Here is a 14,254-nt window from a genome sequence, read left to right as displayed (position 1 = left end):
GGATATCCCCCCACCAAGTGGAATAGCGTAAATGGAGGCTCAATCCCCACAGCCCCAAGGTTGTCTGCCTTCCAGCCCAGGATCTCTAGACCCAAATGCTAATCTGGCCAAACACCAAGCCCCCACTGGGACTGTTAATTGGTGCTCCCCCAGCTGCATTACAATCACCTGCCCCCACCCTGCCAAATAAAGTGACCAGCCTACATCCAGGCCCCACCCTGGTGCCGATTCCCCAACCCGCTGATGGACTGTGCAGAGTAGGTGAGAAACATCCCCAACCCGGACCAATCAGCCAGAGGTGAAAAATTTCCTACCCGGCCCCCCCTGCAAACAGGCAACCAGCAAGCCTGGACAGCGAACAGGGTGGGAGGGTGGGCCAGAAGAAATGCAGCAACTGAGGTGGGAAGGGAGCGGATTTGGCCTTTAACTCCCCAACTCCCCCTGGCTGCCCGGATGCTGTGACTCAGCATCCCTGAGGTCTCCTTCCTTCAGTAGGGGTGAAGGAAGCCCCCAGCAGTACAGCTGTTGCGTTCTGCCGGGTGGGGCCGGATTCTTCTCCCAGAATGAGAGTTCTTAGTATTTTGAAGGCTGGAATAAAACAGGGATGTGTGTGTGTGTGTGTGTGTGTGTGAGAGAGAGAGAGAGAGAGAGAGAGAGAGAGGAGAGAGAGAGAAATTTCAATGAATCACCAAAATCAAATGAGAGGGAGGGAGGGAGAGAGAGAGAGGGAGAGAGGGAGAGAGGGAGAGAGAGAAATTTCAATGAATCACCAAAATCAAAGGTAGTAGGACTTGGAATACCACTGCTAGGATTCAGGATCAGCAGGCGGCCTTGGTCTCTGTGCCATGTTTTGGGATCATCAGGGCAACAGAACAGCAGCTGTGTAAGTCAGGGAATGTGGACCACTGGTCTCATCCAGAAGAGCTCTGCTGATGTTCTTCTGTGTGAAAAAATCTATCCCCTGAGTTCTATGAAAGCAAAACATCTTAGAAGGAAATGGCTGCATCGTGCCCATTGCACAGATATTAACCCTAGATTACACATTGTGCTGTAGCTGCTTAGGTACATTTTAAACTCTTGATGACATATTGACCTTCTTGTATATGCCAAAAGCTATTTGAGCTGATGAAGAATATGTTTATTATCTTATACAAGAAAATAACAATAGTAGTTACCTAACACCAAGGAAATCAAACCACAGGCAGAAAGGTTGCAAACCATTGTAGAATTTCCCCCCCTTAATGAGCATACAATTCTGTTCACAGCATGCTGACAAAGTACTACCAGCATGTCCTGGCTTTGGTGTTTGCTGTAGATGAGATCAACCAGAACCCCAGGATCTTACCCAATGCCACTCTTGGTTTCCACATCTGTGACAGCTACTACAGTGTCCAAAGGACCTATCGTGCCACTCTGCATCTCCTCTTTCAGTCGAGCAGATATTTTCCCAACTATGAATGTGGTATTCAGAAGAATGTAATGGCAGTCATTGGGGGACTTAGCTCTGACATCTCCTTCCATATGGCAGACATCTTGGGTCTTTACAAGATACCACAGGTAAGATTTGTGCATGGAGTATTTTAAAATTATACTTCCTTGTCTGGGAGTCATTTTGAGGTTTTGAAGGAGGGGGAGGTATCTATTATAGCCTGATGTATAAAAGGAAGAAGAAAAAAGATATGGAAGAGCTGCTTCACTGGGTCAGTGGGAAGTACAAAGTCTTTTGTAAAGTCTTGTCAGAAATTTTGTGCTCATGAGTATTTGCTAGAAACTTCACTCTATTGCCACACCTTGATAAAATTCAGCGAGAACAGTCTTTGTTGTGGATGCTTGGTTACCCACTTTGGTCTGCAGCATATTAGCACATTCGATTCAGTCAAAGATTCAGCAAAACCTTTTCTTGTGTTTGAACCATTTGTATCCCAGGCAAAGAGGACATGTGAGTTCTCATACAGACCCACACAATCCTCTGTCATTGACTCATTATATAATTTCTTGAAAAATTAGCATTTCAGCATTAGTGACTCTGTGAGGTGTCTTCCAATGCATTTAATGGTGCCTGGCTTGGGGTTTGTTGACTTCTGTTTGTTGTGATCTGCCCTGAGCCCATTCGGGGAGGGCAGAATAAAAATCCAAAAATTAAATGAATTTATAGCTGCCAAGGGCAGATGAGCTACTCAGAAATCCATCTTCAGACATTGGTTCATGGGAATTGTTGGGAAAAGAGAACCTATACACCAAAAAAGGGAGAGGTATACAAACCGAATCCAAAAATCGAATTCAGCACCATGAAAGTTGATCACAAATAATGTTAAAAATGAATTAAACAAAATATATCAAGTTATTATACAGGGCACTTAAACTACACATTAAAAACACAGAACTTGAAGTTAACCTCTAGGCTGAAACCACTGGACTAAGTACTCAACAGTGTACATTAAACAATACAAATAAAGTTCCACAAGTTGGTGGCATACAAATAAGACCACAATCACAGAAACCATCACCAAACAGGGCTCGGCCCATTGGCCTTCATCCGTCGTCCCTAATACATAGATACCCTTATACAACAAGAACAATTATTGGTATATGAGGCATAAAGCTGTGTATTGATTAACATTTTATACTGTGTGAACAAATGGTGACACCATTAGGATCATGGATATCTTCCCATGATTTTCATGCTCAAAACGAAAAAGGTACAGTGATAAATTAATATTGGCAGCCCATTCCCTCATGGTGTGCATGTATATATCAACTAAGGATCTGACAAAATACAACATTTTCTTCCTCAATCTTCATGGTATCTAAAGGGAGACGGGAAACTACATTCTTCTGTTAGGATTAAGAGTTTTTCAGATTATTTACAGCAAATGTTCAAAAAGGAACTTATTTATTGAGGCATGACCTGTCCATGATCCGATAGCATATAAAGCAACATGGAAGAAAGGCTATAGAAGCAGCTGTGTGGAAATTTTCTGTCTGGTGGGAGGATGAAGTAAATTGAAGGAACAAACCTCAGTGATAGGAGAGGTGGTTTGGACTGTGGGTTAATTCTGGGAAATTATGAAACTCCATTCAGCAAATATTCATAGCATAAACAAGCACAAGAACACATAGGCAGCACTTTCGATGAATTTCTTGAAATATCTGTGGATTTCCCTTTTAGCTCGCCTATGGCTCATTTTCCCAAGAGGAGAGTTATACAAGACAGTCCCCTTTGTTTTACCACTTGGTTCCAAATGAAGTCCATCAATGCACAGGAATTATGAAATTACTTCAGCATTTCGGATGGACCTGGGTTGGGCTCTTTGCTGTGGATGACGACAGTGGAGATAGTTTCTTGCAAACTCTTGAGCCATTATTTTCCCAGCATGGAATCTGTTGGGCCTTCACAGAGAGAATCCCAAACCAAGTGAATTGGCATAACCTATATGATCTTTATACTGTGGTGTCAAATATATACTTGCCTTTCAGAGAGAGCAAAGCTAGTGCATTTATCTTCTATGGAGAATCAAGGACAATGATATCCTTGAATGGTATTCTATTTCTAGCAGGTCATAACTATACAGAAAAGATGTCATTGAGAAAAGTGTGGATTATGACAGCCCAAATTGATTTTGCATTAACAGGCCTTCAGCGAGCCTGGGATTTCCAGTTCTTCCAAGGGGCACTTTCATTCAGAGTTCACTCAAATGAACCCTTTGAATTCCACAACTTTCTGAAGAAAGTTAAACCATATTGGGAACCCAAAGATGGTTTTCTCAAGGAGTTTTGGGAACAAGCATTTGGATGTTCATTACTAGACCCCCAGGATACAGAGAATGATGATGCAATGTGTACCGGGGAGGAGCGCCTGGACAGGCTTCCAGGGCATATTTTTGAAATGAGTATGACTGGCCATAGTTACAGCATCTACAATGCTGTTTATGCCACAGCACATGCTTTACATGCCATGCACACCTCTATGTCCAAATACAGAAAAATATTTCAGAGCAAAAGACTTCAATTTCCTCGTTTCTATCCTTGGCAGGTAAGATCTTGAATGCATTGGTGCCAAATGGGGCAACATGCATTATGAGTGAATGGGTGTGCATAGGATTCAGTGAGAGAATGTTGTGGCTGGTTTCAGACTGACACTTTGAAGTGGGAGGGAGTCATGGCAAGAATGACCCAGAACAGACTCTAGGTTTCCCCGATCACAGTGCACTGACTGATGTGGGAGCATACTAGGGAGGAGGCACAAAGGAGCATTCACACTGTTGGCCCGGAGGTGCGGCTGTAAGCGGGTTTTTCTGGTAGTTTGGTTATGCGCACTTATGCGCATAAGCGCATCCCTACCGGATTGTGGCTTTTCATGTTCACACTTCTGGGAAGCGGGATGGATGCGGGATAATCGTGTTTTCCAGGGTTTGATACCACTTTCACCTGGTATCTTTTAAACTCGGGAGGGAAGCATTATAAGACGGGTTGAATACGGCTGGGGGAACACCTGACAGATGTGCCTCTGTGAACGGCCCATTTAATCCATTTGTGAAACGTTTCTGGCTCGTGCCTATATTGGGACAAACTGCCAGTCTGAACTCGTCCTGTGTGGTGCTGAAAAAGGATTAGCCATAGATTTTATTCTTCTTACCCTATGAAATGGCTGCATTGTTCAGCAGTTCTACATGAAATGTCCTATAAATGTTTGTAATCCCAGCATTAAGACTACAGCTTTCTGTTCTTTCGTTCTTTCTAACAGCTTCACAGATTTCTTCAAGGCATTTCATTTAACAACTCAGTTGGTGAACCTGTGTCTTTAAAGAAAAACAGGGGAATGAGACATGGATTTAATATCATGAACTTGGTCACATTCCCAAACAAGACTTTTGTTAGAGTGAAAGTAGGAAGTGTGAATTCCAATGCTGCCAAGGAACCAGTATTCGTCCTTCATGAGGAGAGAATTGTGTGGCAAACGCATTTCAACCAGGTGCAGCTTTTGGGGCCTTTTCAGAGGCCTCTCCGTTCTCTGGCTCGGGAAAGCTGGTTTCCTTTTCTTTATATCCTCATCTTTTCGCTTTTGATCAGCTTCATAATCAAGAGAGGAATTCATTTTACTTTTATATTACTAAAGAGCCGGGACTTAATCTCAGGGAGGTGTGATATTGGAATCTTTGCAAATACAAAGAACATGAAACTATGGATTTAGTTTGTTCCAATGCATATGGACATGAATGCCTGTGGCCATCACAACATCTAGTGGCAGCATTCTCCTCATTTAATCACTCTTTGAGTAAACAAGAACTTCCTTTTGTTCATCTATTTTTCCAGTCTTTCTACCCCAAGGATAATTTTAACAACCTCTTTCTTGTTCCCCTTCAGATTTTTTTTTTGTCCACTGAAATGACCCCAACTCGTCAGGTTTTCCTCATAGGAAAGGTCTTCAACCCTGTGCATCTCATTGACATTTATTCTGTGTTACACATAGTTGTGTGTCATATTACATCCTGTTGTAGTTAAGAACACCTCCTATTATGTCACACCAGTATGCTGAGATTCACTTTCCTTACCCTGAAATATGCCATCACCACTATTAAATGATATCTTTATAGAAAATATGAAGTATTCTGGTGAGCAAGATGGCAGGATCACAGGGGCAAGGGTCACAGGTTCAATCCCTGGCATCTCTATGTATCTGGCAGGAGGTGACATGAAAATCTAAACACAAAAACCTGATGAGCAGCTGCCAGTCTGAGGAGACAGTACTGACTCCAATGGAACAAGGGTCAATGATAATGATAATGATAATGCTTTCGATTTATTCCCCACAAGTGGGCTCAAAGTGATTTCCTTTTGTTCATCTATTTTTCCAGTCTCTCTACCCCATGGATAATTTTAACAACCTCTTTCTTGTTCCCCTTCAGATGTATCTTTTATCCACTAAAATGACCCCGACACTTCAGGTTTTCCTCATAGGAAAGGTCTTCAACCCTGTGCATCTCATTGGCATTCATTATATATTACACACAGTTATGTGTCATATTAAATCTTGTTGTAGTTAAGAACACCTCCTATTATGTCACATCAGTATGCTGAGATTCACTTTCCTTACCCTGAAATATGCCATCACCACTATTAAATGATATCTTTATAGAAAATATGAAGTATTCTGGTGAGCAAGATGACAGGATTGGGGCAAGGGTCACAGGTTCAATCCCTGGAATTTCTATGTATCGCCGGCTGGCTGCTCCCCCCAGTGCGGGGCTCGAACTGACACAGTTCGGGTGTTAAGGCAGTGGGATATTCCCACTGTGCCACTGCTCCCATATGTCCATATGTCAGTTAGGAAGCTTCATGTGTTCATGCATTTTGTAGGCTGGGGATCAGTTGTAATTCTGTGACAACACCCAGGCCCACCTGTAGGATAGCACCCTACAAAGTAGAGGTTGCAAAAAGTACTTTCAGCCACCAATGAAGAAATACTACCTGATTGTTAGAATTATTATAATCCAATGTTTGTTATTATTACCTTTTTTACTGCTCACATAAACAGTTGTTAATGTTTAGTTTCTCCCACCATACTTCTTGCTTTTAAATAGGGACGGCCCATTTCTGTGTGTAACGGCTACTGCCACCCTGGTACCCAAAAGAAAAAGAAAGAAGGGGAGAAATTCTGTTGCTATGACTGTGTTCCTTGCCCAGAAGGGAAGATTTCAAGCCAACAAGGTAGGTGGTATACGATGAAATCCTATGCAGACTCCCAGGAGTCTAGACCAGTAGAAATCAGGGGTCTTGGAATATGCCTGCGTAGAATGTAACTGGAAATGCAGTAGAAACTATTGTTGTCTAACTTATATTTTATGTATTTTGCAAATGTTATGTTGTTTTTTGTAAGTTGCCCTGAGCCAGCCTTGGCTGGAAGGGCGGGGTAGAAATTTGATCAATCAATCAATAAAGCTGAGCCTGTGATGGCAAGGGGTGATAGGTGGGCAGGATAAAGGAGGGCAAAATATTTAAAATAAACATAAATATGCATTAGATTGCCTGAAAAGCTTTAAGGATTTAATATTGGAAATCTAAAAGAACCTTTATAAACTTTTGGCACAACTGACATCTGGCATTGACCCCAGCAATGGGCATTCAAGTTGATTGAGTAGCATAGATAGTTTGCCTTTGCCTTCAGTCTTCCTTGGTTGTATCCCATCAAAGAAATAACCCTGCCTAGCTTCCAAGGTCTGACAAGATTGGGCTACACTATACCATTCCACATCCCTCTACACATAGAAGAAGGCGTTTAAATGGCATGGGAAGAATGCCAGACTACTCTTAAAACAAAGATTGGCTTCAAAAAACATCTGTCATATAAGCTGAAACGTAAATGGGCAGGAGAAAGGGAACCCTGTAACAATTCGGAATGATAGGTTCAGTCTTCACAAAAAGGTGATGCTGGCAAATACATTGTGTGATTTAGTAGAGTGACAGAATGAAGAGGTAAAGGTCCCCAGCTCAACCACAAGCTTTAATGAAAGAGTCGGTGGCTCAGTGGTAGAGCATCTGCCTTGCATGGAGATAGTCCCAGACTGAAACTTCAGTGTCTCCTGATGAAAGTCAGCAGGTGACATGAAAGATGTCTCTATTTGGAGAGGTGTCTTCAATCAAAGAGTGCAATGCTGACTTTCATAAACCTATGGCCTGGCTCAAACAAACAAATTTGTTCACAGAAAAATCCAGCACTCTAATACAGTAGTCAAACTAAAGTTGTCAAAATTCATAAAACCACAAACATAAATGAGATGTATAAAATGAAATATCAAATAGCGTGTGCAAGTAAGACATGTTAAATCCTATAACAAATTACATCTATTCACCTTCCACTAGCAGCTCTCCAGTCCTTACAGCTAACCAGGCAAATTCCCTCATTGCAACAGGGACATATATGATCAGCCAGTCTGAGGTGAGATTATATGCGTGTCCACATACATACCCAACACACACCCAATTCCTGTGATAGGCTGTATTTACAAGAACTCGTCTATAATAGGTCTACATCAGGATCCGGGCAACCTTATTGGTGTGCACTAGGATCCGCCGTAGCTATTGTTTTAGGGATCGAAGGCCTGCTTGACCACGTGGCCTGGCTAGTGCAGCTGTGGCCATCTTAGTACATAACAGTCAACATCCAAAGCAATGGCCTGACTAAGTGTAAGTCAGGTTCATATATCCAGGGATGATCCCTCTTTCTGTTTTTTTTCTTTCTTTCCTTACAGATATGGTTAATTGTATCAAATGTCCAGAAGATCAGTATTCAAGCAAAGACAAAGATGGATGTATCAACAAAGTGATAACCTTCTTGGCATTTGAAGAACCTTTAGGGGTTGGTTTAGCTTTGCTCGCTGTTTCTTGTTTCCTGATCACATCCTTCGTGCTAGGAGTTTTCATTAAGAACAAAGATACCCCCATAGTCAAGGCCAACAACCGAGACATCACCTATGTTCTCCTCTTCTCCCTTCTTCTCTGCTTCCTCTGTTCTTTGCTCTTTCTTGGAAAACCAAGCACTGTGACCTGCTTTATCCGACAATCTGCTTTTGGGATCGTCTTTTCGGTGGCTCTTTCTTGTGTGTTGGCCAAAACCATCACTGTGGTTCTAGCTTTTATGGCCACCAAACCAGGATCACGCCTGAGGAAGTGGGTTGGGAAAAGACTGGCCAACTCCATTGTCCTTTCCTGCTCCCTTGTGCAAGCAGGCATCTGTACAGTGTGGCTGGGAACCTCTCCCCCCTTCCCAGATTTAGACATGCATTCTGTGGCTAAGAAGACTGTGGCAGCATGTAATGAAGGGTCTGTGGTCATGTTTTATATTGTCCTGGGTTACTTGGGACTATTGTCTCTCATAAGCTTGGCTGTTGCTTTCTTTGCCAGGAAGTTGCCGAACAATTTTAATGAAGCCAAATTCATCACTTTCAGCATGCTGATCTTTTGCAGTGTTTGGATGTCCTTTGTTCCAACCTATCTGAGCACCAAAGGGAAATATATGGTAGTTGTGGAGATCTTCTCTATCTTGGCCTCCAGTGCTGCATTACTGGCTTGGATCTTTTCTATTAAGTGCTACATCATTCTTCTGAGACCTGATCTGAATAGCAGAGACCAGATAATTAGGAGAAAGAATTAAATGATTTAAAATGATTTATGCTTGTTATTGTACGTTCAGACAGTCAGTTGACCTACTACAACAATTTCATACACTTTAAAACAACATTTAATTTCTTAAGTATTGTCTACAAGACTGAACAAATAAGTAATATGTATAAATGAATAAGGGAACAAAACTCACTGCGGTCTTTTTATGAATATTCTTCAATCATGACAAAAACTGAAACAAGAGGGGAACTCAACCCAAAATGTAGCTGCAAACTAAGAGGATCAAACTAACAAATAAATTATTATTAAAATATACAAATGCTTATTAAGGTGTACACATGAATAAAACATACATAAGGTTAAAAGAAATAGTCTAAATATCAGACTCAAAGCGATATAATTCAAAGCTGATTATTATACAGATCCAATTGATGGGTAAAACCTTTGACCTAGGGACCATATGCGTTTTGGCCCCTTTGGGCCTTCCTCAGTGCTCAATATTCTTTATTTTACAATGACACACATCCAGAAATACATGCATAAAGAATATATATATATGAGACCAGGTGTTGCTTTCTTATATGCTTTGCATTTGCTACATCTTAGTATGTTGGGCCATAGATAGTAGCTGTGCAAATTCTCCAAATTGTTCTGGTAGTGAATATCCCATTCGTCAGAATGTGTGTCACTTCCATCAAAGATAGTAGACTTGGCTTGACAATTTTTTATGTTCATACATGACATTGCTGGTTCAGGATTTAAATCAGTATGTTTTTTCTGGGTTTTACAATGCTTTTGGACCTTTATTTTTAAAGTGGAATCTATTGAAGTGTCTGGAGCAGCTTTTTATAAATATCATGACACCAATTTGCTCCAAGATAGTCACTCATGTAATCTAAATACTCCCAAATTTCAAGTGAATTGGAGCAAAGGGGTTCAATTATACAGATGCCCCCAAAAGACCCCTCTCAAAGCAGGTGCAGTTCTTTCCACTGAGAGAAAATGGCATTCGTTTGTTTGTTTTTTAAATACCTTGTCTGCATTTGTTTCTACTGTGGAAAAATTTCAGTTTTAACATCAATGCATGTTAGTCTGTCTGTAGCAGTAGAAAAGCGCAAGAGTCCAGGAGCACCTTAAAGACAAACAACATTTGTGGCAGGGGAGGAGCTTTCATGAGTCACTGCTCACTTCTTCAGATACAGCTAGAATGTGAGCCCATCTGTCCTATGTATTAGAAAGTGGAGTGATTTCAGATGCTGAATGACATTAGCAGGCAAATGACAATAGAAAGTGTGACTGGATATGGTGTGTGATATGTAGAGAGGTAGTAGGCGTGGCTGAGAATCTTTCCAGGATTAACAATTTCTGATGTAGAAAAGAAGAAGAAGAGATTGGATTTATACCCCACCCTTCACTACCCAAAGGTGTCTCAGAGTGGCTTACAAACTCCTTTCCCTTCCCCTCCCCACAACAGACACCCTGTGAGGTAGGTGGGGCTGAGAGAGCTCTGACAGAAACTGCTCTTTTTCAAGAACAGCTCTTATCAGAACTACGGCTTGCCCAAGGTCATCCAACCAGGTGCATGTGGAGGAGTGGGGAATCAAACCCGGTTCTCCCAGATTAGAGTCCGTGCACTTAACCACTACACCAAACTGGCTACTACACCACTACACCAAAAAAACACTACACCAAAAGTGAGCTGAACGTCTGAGAAGGCCTCTTGGGAAAAGTGAAGATAGTAACAAATAGAGCATGTTATTTAATCAGCATATTAAGCAAAGAAAGCAAGAATAAAAGAATTTGTTTCATGATGTTCATGAAGAAATGTCCTTGACAGGCAGAAATAATGAGTCTTCGGGTTAATGAAGAAATGTGGGTCGTAAATTTGAGAGTCCTTCTGAACAGGGGCTCTACATATCCAGCCATATCCTGAAGGGATTTGCTTGAGTCCTTCCTATAGGAACACAAAGTATAAAGAGGCTGTTAGAAGCAATCTTTGGTAGAGGGAACACTCCTGATTTTCTGATCCTCCTTACCTCAGAGTTTGATGTATGTAGTTCATTGCATAGTCTCATAAAGGTGAACCCTGAAATCTTACAGGAATGGTGGGAGGATTGCAAGACCCACGCTGATCTTCGTAGGGTTGCCAGCCTCCAGGTGGGGCCTGGAGATCTTCTGCTTTTATAACTGATTTCTGGCTGACAGAGATCAGCTCCTCTGGATAAAATGGCTGCTTTGAAGGGTGAACTCTATGGCATTGTACCATGCTGAGGTCTCTCCCCTCCTCAAACCCTGGCATCTCCTAGATCCACCCCCAAAGTCTCCAGGTATTTTCCACACCTGACCTGGCAACCATAGGTTTTCTACAGCTAAACTTCACAGGACAACCTGTAAAAAAAGGGGAAACTAAGAATCAGGTGTCAGTGTGTGCGTGGAGAAAGAGTAAATGCCCCTGCTGTTTTTGAAGGAGAGAAACTTCACTTGAGAGAGCACTAGTTAATTTTTTTATAAAAGGGACTAATTACGAAACAAAAAGGAGGAGAACAATCTAGGCGGCTTGGGGATTTCCCTCTGGGTAGAAAATGGGTACAAATGAAATATATAGAATAAAACATAGGAGATTCAGCCAAAATGTCATGGCCTCAGCTGTGTCATAGGATTGGAGGGGGGGTGTTAACTTCTTCAGAGGCCAAATTTGGAAGGTTCTTGGTGAAGGGAAACTGTAATATTGCAGCAATAATTGATGTGGGTTCCACATTGTAAGAGATACTATGACAGATACACATCCAGCTAGCCTCCTAATTCACATACATTGTTTTGCTGAAAGAAAGACAGAAATCAGGAGAGGCGTCTGCAATAATCCCTCAATAATTCAAAATGACAAACAGGAAAAGGGGGATTCCCCAGGGTTCTGCTGAGCTGGAGAACATCTAGGCTGATTGTCTGAAGAAGCCATAGCTGTACAAATACAGGCACTGCCATTTGGGATCTTCTACCTTTAGGGTTGCCAGCCTCCAGGTGGGGCCTGGAGATCTTCTGCTTTTACAACTGATCTCCAGCTGACAGAGATCAGCTCCCCTGGAGAAAAATGTCTGCTCTGAAGGGTGAACTCTATGGCATTGTACCATGCTGAGGCCCCTCCCCTCCCTAAACAACACCTTCTCCTGGCTCCACCCCCAAGGTCTCCTGGTATTTTCCAACCCAGACCTGGCAACTCTACCTACCATCCAACTAGCAACTAAATCCAATGCTCCTGCTAAGCTGTGGAGACTTATGAGCAAAAATTCAGCTTTGTCAGCTACTGGCATTAAAGTTGTGAGTGAGTGATTTGGCTATTGCATAAATTAGTTTGCTCTGGAGCCATCCTTCCTGAGCTAAGAGAAAAAATGTGTGAGCCGAAGGCTAAACTAGCTCACACTAACTCAGCTTAGAGGGAACACTGGTCAGAACCAAGGTGTGCTTTAGGGAACAGGTCCTCTTGTGTGCTGTTATCAAGTATTTGGAACTCCTTTCCCAAAGAAGTTCACCCAATACCAGACTTGCAAGCTTTCAGGCAAAGACATCCTCATAGCCCAGAGTCTTCTTATAGCTGTCCCTATGTAATTTAAGCTCTCACTTGGATGGCCCAGGTTAGACTTACCTTGGCAAATATGGGAAGCTGAACAGGGTCAGACCTGGCTTCTGTTTGGATGGGAGGACACCAGAGAAGTCCAGGGTTGCTAGGCAGAGGCAGGCAATAACAGACCACTACCCTTGTTCGTCCTTGCCTTGAAAACCACATGGGGTTGCCATAAATCAACTGGGACCTGAAGACACTTTACACATGTGTTTAATTTAAACTGATCTCCTGATCCCAATTGTATGCTGAAGATTTTATTAGTTTTCGACTGGTATCTGTGTGATGGTTTTGTTTAGATTTTTTTATCCATTGTGTGTTATGTTGTGTTATGGATGTTGTTTTTACTGACTGTGTTTTACTACTTCTTTTTGTTTTTTATGTTTTTGGGAGGTAATCTGATTATGCCATTTTCATTTCTTAGGAATGCCTTTTCTTGTTCTTTTAATTTTTTGTTGTTGTTAGCTAGCTTGTCCCCCCCCCCCCCCGGGGGGGGGAGGCCTATGTTTTACAGAGGATCTACAAATAAATCCTCCTAGTCCCTCACTACGTCTCATTCCGGTTCCTTGTGGGTAAAAGTTCCCAATGATTGCTGGGGGGGGGGGGAGTGGCTGCCCAGCTCATGTGCAAAGACAAGTTGCAGTTTGATCTGCAGGAATCAGGAAGCAAAGCTCACCTACTAATGTCTCCATAACAAATGGCTGTTAAACTTAGGCTGCGGTCACACGCAGCATTAGCCACGCAAGAGATACGGAAGACAGGCGGAGTTTCCGGGCGCGATCTCACCAGCACATCTGGGGAGCGTAGCGCTTCCGTGGCACAACGGAGGCTTCCTCCCGAAAACGCGCAGCAAAAAACTAGTACCTCGGAGGTACTAGTTTCCGGAAACTGCGGGGCAAGGGCGGGCGTCTGATCACGTTTCCGGTGGCATCCAGCGCCCGCCCATGTCCCCTTGCGAAGAAGGTGTTTTTTTTCCCCCAAGTCTCAGTGGTTGCGCACACGCACCCAACCGAGCATGCACATTCGTAGTGTACACAAAAAAAGAAAACCAGTTCGCCGCGCCGCACACTTCTTCGTTGCGCGCAGGCGTGTGTTGTGATCGACGCCTCTCCGTAACCACGGAAGCTCCACGGTACCTCCACAGAACCTCCACAGGAGGTTTGATCGCTTTACTGCGTGTTAGTTTGCCCCGGGGCAAATAGCCACGCTTCCCCCCCGCAGTTTCCTGCCCGTGTGACCGGGGCCACACAGGAGCAGAAACTAATGGTAAAAGGGGGGGGAGAGAGATTATCCTATGGCAAGAGATGTCTGCATCCTTGTTATCCACTAAAGTGAATGGGATAGAATTCACATATAAGGATTTAGGTGATCTATGCTGGAGTGCAGTGGCTGAGAACCTGTTCACCTTCATGAATATCACGTTAGCCTCTGAAGAACTGCAGCATAATTATTCATCATATATAGATAGTAACCATACAGATCTATCTATCAAATCTAAACTTAAAATCAAATTTACTC

General features: G+C 42.7%; 1 protein-coding gene across 1 annotated transcript; it reads left to right on the top strand.

The window, feature by feature from the left end:
• The first annotated feature begins 1,266 nt into the window (after window positions 1–1,266).
• LOC107112345 (vomeronasal type-2 receptor 26-like) lies at window positions 1,267–9,151 on the top strand. Its single transcript, XM_015413468.1, has 5 exons — window positions 1,267–1,557; window positions 3,170–4,033; window positions 4,745–4,972; window positions 6,582–6,708; window positions 8,250–9,151. The coding sequence occupies exons 1-5, from the start codon at window positions 1,267–1,269 to the stop codon at window positions 9,149–9,151; spliced, it is 2,412 nt and encodes an 803-aa protein (XP_015268954.1).
• Window positions 9,152–14,254: the final 5,103 nt, after the last annotated feature.

This window comes from Gekko japonicus, unplaced genomic scaffold (genome assembly GCF_001447785.1).
Source record: "Gekko japonicus isolate JY-2015 unplaced genomic scaffold, Gekko_japonicus_V1.1 scaffold146, whole genome shotgun sequence".
In the NCBI taxonomy this organism is placed as follows: Eukaryota; Metazoa; Chordata; class Lepidosauria; order Squamata; family Gekkonidae; genus Gekko; species Gekko japonicus.
Note: the sequence above shows the minus strand (reverse complement) of the source record. Positions and strands in the feature narration are given on the sequence as shown.

What these genes read in the sequence shown, in the direction of transcription:
- LOC107112345 (XM_015413468.1), top strand. Translation starts at nt 1,267, where the DNA reads ATGCTGACAAAGTACTACCAGCATGTCCTGGCTTTGGTGTTTGCTGTA. An exon ending in GTCTTTACAAGATACCACAG is followed by an intron (nt 1,558 to 3,169) that starts GTAAGATTTGTG and finishes TTTCCCTTTTAG; the next exon opens with CTCGCCTATGGCTCATTTTC. An exon ending in GAAGATTTCAAGCCAACAAG is followed by an intron (nt 6,709 to 8,249) that starts GTAGGTGGTATA and finishes CTTTCCTTACAG; the next exon opens with ATATGGTTAATTGTATCAAA.